The 15,990-nt window shown below is 31.0% G+C and overlaps 1 protein-coding gene across 8 annotated transcripts in view; it reads right to left on the bottom strand.

The window, feature by feature from the left end:
* USP25 (ubiquitin specific peptidase 25) overlaps window positions 1-15,990 on the bottom strand; it is a 91,469-nt gene that overhangs the window by 60,111 nt on the left and 15,368 nt on the right. For all 8 annotated transcript variants that reach the window (XM_011374254.2, XM_023519973.1, XM_023519972.1 and 5 more), the window contains 2 exons: window positions 6,412-6,574; window positions 1,034-1,120 (listed from right to left, as the gene is read on the bottom strand). In XM_011374254.2, the coding sequence (XP_011372556.1) occupies window positions 1,034-1,120; window positions 6,412-6,574 (250 nt within the window). The remainder of the gene's footprint in view (window positions 1-1,033; window positions 1,121-6,411; window positions 6,575-15,990) is intronic.

The raw sequence follows: 15,990 nt of genomic DNA on the forward strand, positions 1-15,990 counted from the left end.
TCAAGATTATAGCATGCAAAGCTGGTTATAAATCAAGTTATATTCTCACTGGCTTGCTTTATAAATGTTTCATATATGTGCAGAAAAGTAGTTTTCAAAATTATACACTAAATGAAAACCACAATTTAATAATTTATCATTACTACTAACAATACATCACACAAAGTTCAATACTTTAATGAAACCTAAAACTTTAACTTCTTTGTCTCTGCAACCAGTTTCTTTTAGGGCTACAATTTCTTTGTGACAAGATCACTAAAGACCTAAGCTCAAGCATATTATCTCCATAAACAATTTTTTTCCATTAAGTATGATTTCTGCATGCAAATCAGCCCTATATTTTGAAAAGGTAATGTGAACAAAAACTAAGAACAGTTACACCTGGTACTGTACCAGGCACTTTTAAGCCTTTTACATGTTTTATCTCATTTAATTCTCACAGCAACTCAATAAAATAATTGCTATTGTTATTTACACTTTTCAGAAAAAGAAACTGAGCAGAGATAGATTAAGTAAGGTGACCCTGTCTTGCTTTAGGTTCCACAGCCAGAACCTAGGCAATCTGGCCCTGGTGTCATGCTGTCACATTATATTGCCTAATAATATTAACTTACAAAATAGATTTGCACTGCAAAGACAGCCAGTGCAAAAATAACCTTTTAAAGGGCTGGTCTTCAGAAACAATTGAAAAAATTTTTGATTTCAACATAAGTTTTCAGGAGACAATTAAAGAAAGATCTTGAATTGTAAATTGCAGGGTATAAAGTTTACTGAAATTGGACAAAACAAAAAGAAAAAGAAAAAAGCAATTACTAAAGTTACACAAAACAATGGCATAATACTGATATACAGGTGAAGAAAAATTTAAATTTACAATACAGTGACAAAGAACAGAAAGTTACTGTAGTAGTAATTGAGATTAATGCATTGACATTTAAATTTGACTGTTTCAAGATGTAATGAGAGGTAAGTGCTCTCAAAACAGACATATAAAAAATGAAGACCACTTGCTTAAAAATCTTTTTAATTTTACCTTTTGGTTTCGAGGTAAATCTTGAGCATTTGACGGAGGCTTGTAATTCAGAACTAATCTTCTAAATTCCAAAAGATTGAATAATGACTGAAAAAGAACAACAACTTAAAATAACCTAAGGGAAAAGTCTATTAACAGAACTGTAAAAATATGATGCATCTCAGATTTATTTCTGACAATTATTCTACTTATCACAGAATTGCTGCAATTGGCACAAGCAGGCCTATTTTCCCTCTGGGAAAAGTCAATTTTCTTATAATATTTTGACACAGTATTCTTTATTATTAACAACATTTATTGTACTACAAAACAGAAAATTATACATGAACAACTCAAAAAAAACATACTATGCATTATAGTAAAAACTTTCTTCATATTATCTTAATAAACAGTTTTCTCAAAATAAACAGTTTTCTCAAAATAAATGCAAAGTCTAGAACTTTTTACGCACATTATTTTCTCTATAAGTTTTCTAGGTATCAATTCTGCAAAAATACAGAACAAATAAAGTTATGAACCAAATGCATGGTGATAGAGACACAAAGAAATTACATATTATATCTATGCTCAAGGAGACACACAACCTAGAAGGGAGAGAGATATATAATTATAATGTTAGAAATGTGACTCTAAGATATAGTAATATTGTTCACACAGAGTATAATGAGAGCATGTAAGATGCCAATGAAAAGACTTCCTGGAGCTGATTTATAAACTATGGCTTATAATCCATTAATGTCATCACAATGAACATTTGTTTAAAAAATAAAATAAAATATAATGGAAAATATCAGAACATATCACACACAGTAAATTCACCACAGAGTATTGTTTATAAAATTTCACTGTAGATATTTTACATATATGTGTATGTATAAAGTGTTTTACAATGTAAAATATATTCCCTTCTGGGAGTCATAGTTTATAAAGTTTGAAGGTCACAGTACAGGAGGTGATAATGTATTAAATCTAAGTTAAGGTGGGTTAGCCAACTTGACAGAAGATAAAGGTGGCATCACAAATAGATGAGAAAATAAGGGTATTTTTTTAGTAGTTGGGTGTTGGGAAAAGTGGCCCACTATATATAAATACAGTTTATCTATCTATTTATCTATCTATCTATCTATCTATCTATCTATCTATCTATCTATCTATCTATCTACCTATCTATCTATCTCTATATTTATATATAAATCTATATGTAGATATAGATATATAAATATACATGGGGATTAAAGACCTCAACACGAAAGGCAAAAATCTGCTAATAGAAATAAAGGAGAATATTTTGGTTATCTTGTGATGTGGAAATATTTCTTACTTAAACAATATAAACACATGAGATAATTCATTTAAAAAATATTTATGGAACATCTACATGCCAGATACAAGGAAGACAGGCAGCAAAGAATAAAATATATCAAGTCTCTGGCCTTGTGGAGATTACAATCTTGTGATGGCAGGTTAAAAAAATGAGAGTAGATGTTATAAAACAGAAATAATGTGAATACAATAATAGCAGATCAAGATCAGAACCTTAGGAAAGCAGCAGCATTTAAAAGCTACAGGAAAAAAGGCTAGGAGAAAGACAAAATAAGAACACAGTAAGGAAAGTACAGAGTTTAAGATCACAGAAGGAAAAAGAATAGAGAAAGCAACAGCTTTTAAACATAGCTGAATAGCAGAATAACTGTGGAGCTTTAAAAAATATCTATGTCAGGGGCCACTCAACAAAGATATAAAGTACCATAGAAGATTCTCAAGTACATCAAAGAATCACTGGCAAATTTCAAGAAGATTAGCAATACTTTCAAAGGATGTCACATTCCAGTAAGGTAAGAGCAGAAAAATAACTTTTGGATTTGGCATTTGGGATGTCACTTTTCAGTAGAATGCTGCAAAAAGAATAGCAGCAATGAGTACTGAAAAAATGAGATACAAGTAAGGGAGACAAAGTACAGACTGTTCTTATGAGGAATTTAACTAGGAAAGAGAATACTACAAATTAGAAGAATCCCAGTCCCATTTCTATGCTCTGAGCTCCCACTGGATAACATTTTCCTTCTTTCTAAACTCCCATTATAATCTCCTCGGGTGTTAGTCTGCTGGTGATAAATTTTTTCAGCTTTTGCTAGACTAAAAATTGTTTTCTCTTCATTTTGGAAAGACGTTTTCTTGGTAGTTATAGAATTCTAGATGGCCAGTTATTTTTTTCCAGCACTTTAAAGATAGCATTTCTGTTGAGAAGTCGACTGTTAGTCTTATTTTTTTTTTCCTATATTAAAGGTGACATATCTTTCCTATTTGGCTACTTTTAGGATTTTCTCCTTGTCTTTGTCCATAGCTTTTTTTTTTCCCCCATTTATTATGATGTGCCTTGGTGCAGATTTATGTTTATACTACTTTATTGCTATTGCTTCCCAAATCTGTGGCTTGATCTCTTTCATCAAGTTTGAAATATTCTGTCATCTCTTCAAATATTGCTTTTTCCATATTCCCTTTTTACTCTTCTCCCTCTGTAACCACAAATATACTGTTTAGTACCATTTACCATATCCCAAATCTCTCTTATCTGTATTTCATGGCTTTAGTCTGAAAATATTCTTTAGACCAATTACCCAGAGCTACATCTTCATCTATCTCAGGAGAAAGGCATGTCCTTTATAAAAATGAGGATAACAAGAGAAAGAGCTAGAACTGGTTATAGTTAAAGCAGGACTAGTAGTGGAGCTTTAGGGAAGATTACTGCTATTTTTCACTATAAGCCTTTTATTGCTACAAAATTCTTGGCTCTCTCTTTGAACTAGGTACTTGGGTTCTTAGAGGAAAATTAAGAAGATAAAAACAAGTGATGTAAATAAACATGTTAAGTATCTGGATTTTTTTTTTTTTAACTTGCAGCATCTTTTCAGTCCCATACATGGGTGATAGAAGCTTCTTAAGTCTTCAATTCCATCATAAATAATATATGTTCCTTTTTTTGTTCATTCATTCACTCATTCAATAACTACAAAAAGGGATCTTCTAAAGTGTCAGACACTACTATATTCTGATACAGAATAACTTAGAAGATGTGTTCTCTGCTCTCAGGATGCTTATATTTAATCAACCTGGAATTACATGATTTATGAGTATGGTGAAAATGAAAAGCTACTTAGAATAGAATGGACTTTAAAATTACAGTAAAAAATGAAATTTGAAGCGATCTTTAGACGAAGTGTGCTTCCTACCCCAAATTTTCCAAAATCTGAAGTTAAATGTTTTTTTAGACCTCCAAAAGTCACTATTTCAATACTTCATTATAACCCAATTTTTTCAAGGTTAGAAGTTGCTTCTAGATGTCTAGATTTCTCCAAAAGAAAAAATAAATAATTCCAAGTGCCCTATACTTGCTTATGTTAGGAGTGTAGTAAGTAAAGCCATGCTACCAAGTTAAGCAGCACTAATATAAGATAAAGTTTGAAATTAGTAAATCACTTCAAATGTTAAAAAAGACAAGCAATTTTGTCCAGTCCCTTCCCTGTCCCAACCAAAAAACAGCAAAAATTTAAAATGAAAACAAAAGCTAAGGTCAGAAATACCACTTAAAGTAGAAATAGGTGGACATATCTTTCAAATTTGAACTAAGATACTGAAAGTTTATCCTATAAAAGCAAAAAGTAGTTATCCCCAAATCTATTAATTATTTCAAATGGGTCTTTCTTACAATACTGTATGGAGAAATAAAGAGCACCTATTCTAAATAACAACTACTGATTATTTGTAAGTGCTTTCTTCTTACAGTTTTATAAGAGAAGCTTCTAATCAATGAGCTTCATTTATTGGTCAGAATAGTGCAGAAATAACATCTGTTTGTCCAAATACAGGCAGCAGAGCATATTCATGAACACTCAGATCACAACCTTAACACTGTGCTTCATATTTTAAAATAATGTTTAAATTATGAAATTTAGATTTGACAATGAAATGCAAAAACCTTTACTAATAGTGCAAATAAGGTAAAGCCAGAGAGTCTTTTAAGAAGATCTAAGAGACTCTAAAATAGCAAATAAAATTTTAGATACTACTGGCATGTAAGCAAATAATTAATGCATAATCAAGGCTAGGAACAAAGATATTATTACAGATTTATGTTAATCCAGGTATTCCATAACATTTTAATGGTCTGGAAAACAATAACATAGCATAATTACTAATTAATATGTATCATAGATTATTAAAGAGTGAGGCATAAATCCAGAAAACCAAAGGAAATCAAATTGTATGGTATTATGTGCCAATCAAAGGGGGAGGGGGTCAAAAATTATACCAATGAAGTACAGAAAAAGTTAAAATTACATATTAATTGCCTAGAAAACACAATTATCAACCCTGTAGAAAATGAACTAACCATTTAGTTGCTTTAATTATCATATGAAAGTTTACACTGTCACACATACAGATTTGGAAAGATAAAAAATGAAGAGATATTGTGAATACAAAAAGAAATGGCATACACATCCAATGATTTAAAAAGTACTTATCAGGGACACTAAATAATAAGCTACAATTCAACTGTATTAGAAAATTAACAAAATTTTAATTTTCCTAAATGGGTAATAAAACTTAAGGGCACGTTATTATTCATAGATTGTTTTATTTAAGGAGACTTTTAAGGTTTAGTAATATGATAGGTAACATTGTCAATGTCTAAGCACAGTAAATAGTTTGACAATAATCACATCACATAAGAGAGTTAAAAAAAAGAAAATTGTCAAAATTCAAAAGAGAAGGGATATCTATGCATGTAATTATTTTTCATTTTAGAATAAGGGGCTCAAGAAACATTTCGTGAAAGTCTTTGCAAGTTAGAAGGAAAATGTATTATTAATCTATGCCCTCCTCAAATAAAATGGCTCCTTATGTTAAAAGTAGTATCTAAGTGAATATAATTCTACAGAAAATATTTTCTATTATATATAAATAAGTCTGATCTGACTCACAAAAAAAATCTAGTTCTGAATTCATATCTTGGTTATATCCTTCCCTAAATTTGCAGGGAAATACATACAGAAATATTTTCTTTCTACTCTGACAATAATTCCTAATGGCGGTGGGGGGGGGTGGGGACAGGAGAAATTAGTTTCAAATAAGGAATTAATTCCAAATAATCTGAAAAAAGATGTAGGCCCTGCTCTATTGTTAAAACTTCATGCTGTGAGTGAGGAACAGAGGTTAGGGAATGCTGCCATCTCCAAACTAGTTCTTTAGACAGAAAGGCCTATCAAAACCTGGCCTGCAATTATGTTTCACGTACTCAACTTAAAAAGAAACATAGAGCCGACCCACTTTCCATTGCAATCATGCCCACCAAATAAGATCTGCATAAACATCCTTACCTGAATAACAGCACTAAACCAGCAAGTATTGCCAACATTCTTTAGACCAACAGGAGCTTTGTCCTGCCTTTTTCTATCATAAGGGTTTCGAGAATCCCTCCAAACTTCCGTAGGTGTCCTCTTTAAACATGCTTTGTTTTCTGCTATGCTGGCTTCAAGAACTCTTAGGCGATGGGAAGAAAATGATGAAGAAAAAACAGTATTAACTTAGTCCTGTACTCTAGGAAACAGCATACCATAAACTAAGGATTTTAATTACTTAAGCTCTGGATAATGTATTTGGGGAAGTAACGTTTAAAGCTATCTTTACTCAAGTAGAGGTTAATTTAAAAAACAAAAACAAAAACAAAAACAAAAACAAAAAACAGCAGTGGCAAGACCAACAGATTGTAAGACATACAGCTTTTTTTCCCCCTAAGAAAAAAGAAATTTCAAACACAAAGATAATATTTATAATAGAAGGTACGTTAAATTTTGTTTCAACAAATTAGAGGTTTAGTACCAGGAATATAGCACCTAGGTAAATTTCTGAGAAATCACTGTATTTAAAGTACATATTTACAATAGAAAAAAATGACTGTTTTTTATAATGATAACTTTGAATCATCAAGAAAATATTAAAAGCTGAACAAACTGTACTTTAATACCGCTGACCATTAATTTGTTTTTTAATAAAAAAAAAAAAAGGTAAATTCTAGTGTTCTTTTCACTACTAGATATCTATGACTTTATGACGGCTAAAGGAATAGAATATTTATGTGGTCACTTCTTCACCCAAAATATTTGCCTAGGGAAAAAACTAGTGAAATAAATACCTACATATCAGAATAATAAAAGATTAACCTCTTCAAAATAAACTCACCTACAGATTATCTTAAATATATCTAAACACGGCAAGAGTAATGCTACCTTGCTTAATGATGTTTTCTTGCAACATGCTAGAAAATCCTAATTCCCACATGTAAACTAAACAAGCATATTGTTGGATCAAGACGTGTTACTATTCTAAATATGTATAAAGAATATTCAGTTGTCTTAACCCGCTGAGTGTTAATTACGAAAAACCTCAATAAGAATGATTTTTCCAACTTTCTGGCTTATTGAGAAAATTTCATCCATGCTATACCATCTTTATCCTAAAGATTTTGCCCTATCAGATTAATGTCAAAATAATATAGCTATATTCCTTAATTATGGGGAAAAAATAATGATTCCTTTATCTCTAACAGCAGTATTTACAACATGACATTAGATACAATGCATTAAGATTCTAAGTTATCATTACTTAAAATAACTTATGTCAATATAGAATAAAGTCTTTTTTTGGGAATCAGTATACCACATACTTAAAAAAAAAAAAAAACAGGTAACAACATGCTATGTTAAAATGTAAAGATCAAAGTTAACTTATATATTTAAAAGTGAACAGTTTACACTTCTGTCACTTTTAAGAGTGATCCGACATTAGCAGCACTCTTTGCCTAATAATCAACTCTCGAATGCAACTCCAGCCTCTAGAGGCTTTTTTCCACTAAATATTTACCACTAAAAGGTACCAGAAGGCTTTGGAAGGTATTTAATTAGATGAATTGAGGTAGAAGAAATTCAGAATTAATCTAGAACATCCCACTGTTATCAGAAACAAGTCTGCAAGAACATAAGGGGAGACAACAAATCAAAGAGCCAATTGAGACTTCTTATCGCTCAAGTTACATAGTACAGCATAATATAACACAGTAATAATAATCAATTAGAACAAATTGATTATTATTTATACAAGGCAACTAGTTTATGCTCAAAAAAAAGTTAATGCATAGTATATAAAAGGTAAATATAACACAAATGACTGCTGTATATGAGAAAGTATATGTAATTTTTTATTGACTTGTATAAATAGTAGTGTTTCTTTTGAAAAATCTGTATGTATATGTATATAGAAGTATAAATAAAGAAACTTTATTTCCATCTTCATAATTAGAAATGAATGAACTAAAATAAGAAATGAGTTCTGGGAAAAATAGCAGCAATATTACAAACAGGAAAGAAGAATTAGCACCAGTGGTCACATACAAGATAAAGAAGAGACATCCAGAAATTGTACAGGTAGCTGGGCATGTACAAAACCACTTAAAAAGAAGATCTAGAGCATATTCTTAAAATATAAACTAGACAAAGGTCTAGGAGAATTACACTTTATCCTGAATCTCTTGGTAGTTTAATCTGTACCATTATACATATTTAACCACTAATTATAATAAAATATTAATAAAAACTAACCCTTCTTAATAATGCCAACAGGCCAGATCACGTTTATAATGACTAGGCAATGTGTCACAGACATTAGTTATGGAAAACAAGAATACCCAATTTCTACAAAATACACCCAATCTGCAAAAATTAAAACCCATATATGTCACATGAAATAATAAAAAAAAGATTCAACCTCAAGATCAGATTGAGTAAAACTAGGGCTCTTGTTCCCCCTAAGTGTCAACATCCCAACTCAAATCTTATCTAGACTACCCTGAGATAAATGATATTCTTATTCCAGATCTGGTTAAGATCACTAAAACCTAGAATTTTTTTTTTTTTAATGTTTTCATATAGTCAATTCCTTCACCCTTCTCTTTTGCTTCCCTCCCAACTAAAAAAAAAAAAAAAAATACACTTCTTGCTTTGTATGTACACATACAAATAATGTAATGTAAACATGACTTTAATGTGATGAGATAATGAAAGCTTTTCAGTTCCCTTGTATACTCTCTCCTCCACAGGACTTTGGGAGAATGTATGGCCTCAAATGTATTTTCTAGGATGAAGCAGCTTGACTGCACTGTTTGTATTACTATTATTCCACACGGGAATTTGGAGGGAAAAGAAAGTGAAAGATATAAACTGAAGAGACGATCTTCCCAGCATTCCTACATAACTTTCTTTACACAGGTAAAATAAGGTACAAACTATAATAACTGATGAGCCCTCAAGAGATACACATTCATTGCTCCTGAAAATCATCTAAAATATAAAAATAAAAGAATACGTATTTCTTTCTTAAACCATATTTATATTTGGGGTATATATATGTACATATATACACACATATATATGTGTATACACATACATAAAAAAATAAATATTCATGTAATTCGATTCAGTCATATGGTAGATATCATCATTCATTATAATAAAAGTATGGTTTTTAAAGAAATAATTTTATTATAATGGTCTTAAACCACACCATATGGTAGAATTATGGTACTAAAAGATGGTAGATGAAAGAAGGCCATGACTTTATAATCCCTTTGGTTTAGAGATTATACACTTTCAGTTTAGTACCACCAGGGACTTAAAACATGCTTCAGTAGGTTCCCCGCTCCTATCTCCTGGCTTCTAGAGGACTTTATTAACACATCTATCACAGTGCACCAAAAATATTTGTTAATCAACCAGTCTCTCCTCAGCATCTAGAAGGTAGAAACACAGATTTGTTTCACCCCTAGAGCATACATGAAAAATAACAGAGCCTAAACAAGTGTTAAAGTAAATAGATGATTAACATATTAGATGCTGTTACTTTGCCTTTTTTTTTTTTTTTTAAGCAAATGCTACTTTATTCCCAAGCCCTTGCTCCCTTCTACAGTCCAGTACTGGCATAATGAATATAAACTTTCTATAAAGCTAAGTTTTACATAAAGGTTCCTTCCTTAGCCTCATCAAATTAAAGCCAGTGATATTACTCAGGTTTTTAAGTATAGAGTATACAATAGCTACATTCCAGGTATTAAGGTTGCCAGTAGAGAGAGAAGAAAAAGTTAAATAAGCACTGAAAATCTCAAACAGATCTAGAAATAGCTTATACAGAAATGTAGCATGTCGAGAGGCAACCCCAAAAACCACAAATCAAAAGCCAGCCCCCACTACACTGCACATGCTTTCTTATCTTCCCAACGCTGGTCATAACCATGGTATTCGGTAACATAGAAAGATGACAAAATGTTTTGCTGTCTCTCTTTCACACATTATACTGAATGTTTAAAGCCCCTATTTAAGTAAGTGTTCACTTTCCTATTAAAATTTTATGGTACTTATTGTGGTTTCTTTTGTTGCTGTTGTTGGCTAGTTTTATTTGTTCCATACTGTTATTTAAATTGAATTATAGCAGTAATGTTGAAAACATTTCATTCAGATCATCTAAGTCCATTTGGGGAAGCATCATACTGAAAAACATCCATTTCATTTAAGCTGTATAGATCAGCCAAAAGGAAGGAAGGAAAGAAACGAGGGAGGAAGGGAGGGAGGGAGGGGAGGGGAGGGAAGGGAAGAGAAAGGAAGGGAAGAGAAGGGAAGGGAAAATGAGGGTGGGAGAAAGGAAGGAAAAAAAGAGAGGGAGGGAGGAAGGGAGAGAGGTAGAGATCATCATGTTGATTTTCTTAAAAAAAAAAAACTATTGGCATTTTGATTGGATCACACTAAACCTATAAGTCGATTTAAGGAGAACTGACCAGTTTTACAATGTTCATTCTTCCAATTATGAACTATATTTCCAATTATTAAATATTCATTGATGTGTCTCAATGATATTTAATAATTTTCTTCATGGAAGTTCTTGTATATTTCTTATTAAATTTATTCCTGGTCTTTAAAAATGTTATGTGTTATAAATAATAGCTTTTTAAAATCTCACCTTCTTATTCTTTCTAATATATAGAAATATAATTTTTTTATATTATCAATCAACATTGCTAAATATATTCTTTTTTGTAATAGTACTTTATTGAGGGATAATTTACATATAATAAGATACACAAATCCTAAATACACAGCTGAGTGTTTTTTTTACATATGTATACACTCATGTGGCCATCACCCAGATCAAGAAATAGAAAATTTCCATTATTCCAGAAAATTTTCTCATGCCTTTTTTCAGTCAGCAGTGTCTTTTCCATCTTTCCAATAATCACTATTTTGACTTCTATCACTATAAGTTAGTTTTGCCTGTCCTTAAACATCATATAAATCAAATCACATGGCAGTTATTTTTCTATGTCAAGTTTCTTTCACTCGACATGTTGCTTTGAGGATTCCTCCACATTCTTGCAAGTCCTAGGAAAATTTTTTCCATTATATTATTTAGTAATCCATTGAGTGCATATACCACCACTGTTTACTATTCTGCTCTTATGGATATTTGGTTGCTTACAGTTTTTAGTTATTATCAATAAAGCTGCTATGCACTCCTTTCTCAATGGTCTACACCTAGGCATGGAAATGCTAAGACCTAGCATAGTATATGTTGAAATTCATTAGAAATTACCAGTTTTCCAAAGTGGTTATACCATTACACATTCCTACCATCAGTATGATAGTCCTAGTTGTGGTACATGCTCATTAACACCTGGTATTAACAGTCTTTTTAATTTTTGTTATTGTGATATATAATAGTGCCTGTATCCAATGAGAGGACTTATCAAGCTTGCACTGTCCAGGTCACCACCATTGCTATAATCTATCATATTCATCATGGCACATGTCCACAATCATTGAGTCCAAATTAAGGGATTCTATGTTTCTGACACAGGGGCTACCACTGCATGTCCGGACATATGACTCCTGCCAAAAGTTTTTCTCACAGTGAGGGAGGCCACATTGTATGGGTTGTAGCTCCTGCCTACTTTTGGCCGACTGACCACATCAGACCTTTGATCACCTCGATCCCTGCCCACTCCAACTGTTCTTAAGATTATCAGTGGTACCTCACAGTTGTTGACACTTTTTCAAGACTGATCAGCAAACTCTGACCATAGCTGACAATAAGGGTAAAATAAAGAGAAAGTGGCCTGCATGGCCCTTGAAACTAATCTGTTTCATCTTTTCAAGGGCCATAGCTGCATGGCCCTTGAAACTAATCTGTTTCATCTTTTCAACTTTATTTATAGATAAAAAGTACATCATTGTCAGATTCAGTATCATTATAATGAATCTAAGTGTTGGTTTCTTTTAATTTTCCTAATTGAGATTTGTTGGTCGTCATGAAACTACAGGTTATTTTTTCCACTTTTGAAAATTCTCAGTGATTACTTCAAGTTTTGCCTCTGACCCACTTTCTCTTCTTCTATAGTATCAATTAACGTATGTTAGACTTACTTCATTTTTCATGTTTTAACTTTTTTCCATCTTTTTAGCTATCTGTTATAGCTAAAAATTTCTTCTTATATATCTTCCAGTCTACTTATATGTTCTTTAGCTATATCCAACCTGTTATTAAACTTTTTTTTTTTACTTTAGCAATTCTAATTTTTATTTCCAAAAGATATTTTCAGTTCTTTTTCACATGTGCTAGGTCATATTTTCAAGCATTTATTTCCTTTAAAAGCTAAAGCACAGTTCTTTCAATCACAATATTTAAACAAATGGATGCATTTTTGCTGATTCTCATGATAACTTTTTTCTAAGTATGTTTGGTAATTTTTACTGGTGGGGATTGTATAGATTCAAAAGTTACTGAAGAGGATTCTTTGAAGCTATAGATAAAGACACCTTCCTAGACAGAGAATGTATTTTTGATTTTGCCAGGACTTAGAGACAACACAAATCTAATCTTTTAAAACTAAATTCCCAAGTGAAGATTTATTGGATCAATAAAGTGACATAGATTTCAGCTGTAAAACCATGGTACAAATTCTCAGGGGCAAGTTCCATTACCTCCAACAGCACCCCTCTGAGCCAAAGCAACTTTCTATGTAGTACAATAGGGGTTTTGAAGGGGGGGGGGGTGCTAATTTTTATTTTACCCTTATTGTGAATATGTCATCCCCTGGCATAAAAAATTAATCAGGGGAATGAATTCCTGTTAAAGCTCCCACCTTACATAGATGATGGCCTGAGACTTCTTTATCCCATATTCTAAAAGGATATCATAACTAAAGTTCAAGTTTATACACACAGGCAAATACATTATGTCAAAAAAAAGACTTTCAATGGTCCAAACTTACTCCTTAGGATTCCATCTTTCACTTTGATTTTAGTCTTTATTATCTTAACAATTCTGTAATACTTTTAAGAAGATCTTAATAAATTTTATATCCCAAAGAAACAATACATTCTGGTTGTTTCCACTAGAAAAATGTGTCTTAGTCTATCATATTTCTTGAAATAGCTGGAAGTGTGCTCTTTTTAAAAATTCTAACTAGAACCTAGCCTTCCCTTCTTCTACCAAGCTAGTTCAAAGTCACTTCATGAGGCAAGCCATTTTCACAAGAAATATGCTATAGACACAAGCCAGTTACAATGTAGTTTATTAGCAAATTTCACCTATCCATACTCTACCTGTTCCCTACCTAAGCAATGACAACCAAGAGATAATTATAAATACATCCGCTCCTAAAACTAAGGAGTAATTACATTAAAAAGCACAGTTTAAAAATGTTTAAGAAATTATACCATGAAATTTATGCGTGCCTAAACACAGGATTGTAAGATGTAAAAAAGACAGGCTTTATCTCATCTAATTATATAAAATGTAGTATTCCAAATATGTGAATTCATATGAAAGCATGTCTATTGAAATATAACCACAGTCAAATGATTCTAGAATTTAATTTGGCAAGATTTTGTCATGTGAACTTGGGTAATGAACAAATAGTTAAACTTACTTTTAAGCATGATATATACCTTTTTTTTTTCCTTATTTAAAATGTGTCACTTTCTCTTTTGAACTTAAGTCCTAAGCCTTAATGAAACCCAGGGACAAACATATCTTTGCCAAAAGTTTACTTAAAATTCTCACAATCTCTTTTTTCTCATACAATGTGATTTAAATACATGCTTATTAACTGCACATTTTGCACTTAACTTTTTTAATGTTAATTATAAAACCTATACACACCAAGAAAAAATTATATTTTGCAACAGTAAATTAACAACTTTTTAGTTCTACAGAGTACAATTTTATGTAAACTTACACTATGCCAAATCTCTGTAATCTATAATAAAAATATTTATAAAATATTTACTATTTTAAAAGTACATTAGAAATTAAAGGACCAAGAATAAAAAAGAGCATTATCTTAAGAGATTTTTTTTCTCATTAGGACAAAAATGAGTATCTAAAACAATATATAACATATACATTGAACTTAACACATTAGGAATAATCTTAATCCTCTAATTTTTAAGTTATTTTTACCTTTCATTGTCTAATTAGTACATATTGTTCTAAAATTAGAAAATATAATATGAAACTGCTTATACTGTTTGGCATATAAGCTTTCAGATTTTTTAATTTGTGTTCTAATATAAATTCATATAAACAAAAACATACATTTGCTTTCTAAAATATCTGTATTGCAGCATATATTCGATTTTATAATCTTTTTCATATAATAGATCAATCCCCTCAAATATGAAATCCAACTCATGTATATCATGTTTAAAACATTCCTCATCAAAGCTTAAGTATTATCAACACATATAATTATTCAAGATAGTTATTTCTTTCCAATCTATTTTTTAAGACAAAACTAATTTTATAATTTCTCCAAATCCTTCACAAAATAAGCCTAACTAAAATGTCTAAAAACAGCCTATACATTTTTGGTTTTCATTTAAATTACTGGCATTAAATAATATTAGCCACAAATAAAGAGGTTATGAATTTTAATCAAGTCCTTCTATCTTAATACAACGTCTTACAAGGTACTTTCCAAAGTAGTAGACACTTCAAAATATTACTAAAAAAAATTATGTACCTTTATTAAACAAAGAATTTTAAGACATCTCCTAACGTACAGTAATTTCGGATTACTAAAAAGTATACTACTGATATTGTGCCCAGGGATAATATCTGAGAAAGCTGGTACAGTTTGCTACCAACCTGTGTGCCTTTGGCAAATCGTTTAACCTCTTAAGAGATAAAATTTCTTCTTCAGTAAGAGTTACTAATGAGTTCCTAAACAGTTGTTTAGAAGATTATAATTAAAATTTTTTTTTTAAATCAATATTGTTTTGTGATAAAATTTATTTATTTAATCCTCTAGTGGACCAAACTGTTTCAAACTAAAATCAAAAGATGCTTTCTATCACACATCTTGGGATCTTGCCGATTAAAAAAAAACCCTGTAAATATACTATCATATTATAGATCAGAGGTTGGCAAACTATGGGTCATGAGCAAATATAGCTGGAAGCCTGTTTTGATAAATAAAGCTTTATTGGAACACCGCCATACTCATTAAATTAAGTATCATCTGTAGCTGCTTTTGCACTACACCACCAGAGTGGGTAATTGTGACAGCAACCATATAGCCAACAAAGCCTAAAATATTTACTATAGGTCCTTTACAGAATAGTTTTACTGACATCTAATATAAATGACTATAAATTGAATTGGACAATGTAGCCAAAAAGAAACAGGGGCAGAAAGGAAAAAAATCAAAGAAATATTAAAATATACACCCGAATTTAATGACACATAATGCCATTTCAAAATCCTAAAAATCTATTAAGCCTCAAATGCAACTGGAACTACAATATGAAATTTTTGGTTACATAAAATATAAAAACAATACTGAAGTATATTAA

Source organism: Pteropus vampyrus, unplaced genomic scaffold (genome assembly GCF_000151845.1).
Source record: "Pteropus vampyrus isolate Shadow unplaced genomic scaffold, Pvam_2.0 Scaffold242, whole genome shotgun sequence".
In the NCBI taxonomy this organism is placed as follows: domain Eukaryota; kingdom Metazoa; phylum Chordata; class Mammalia; order Chiroptera; family Pteropodidae; genus Pteropus; species Pteropus vampyrus.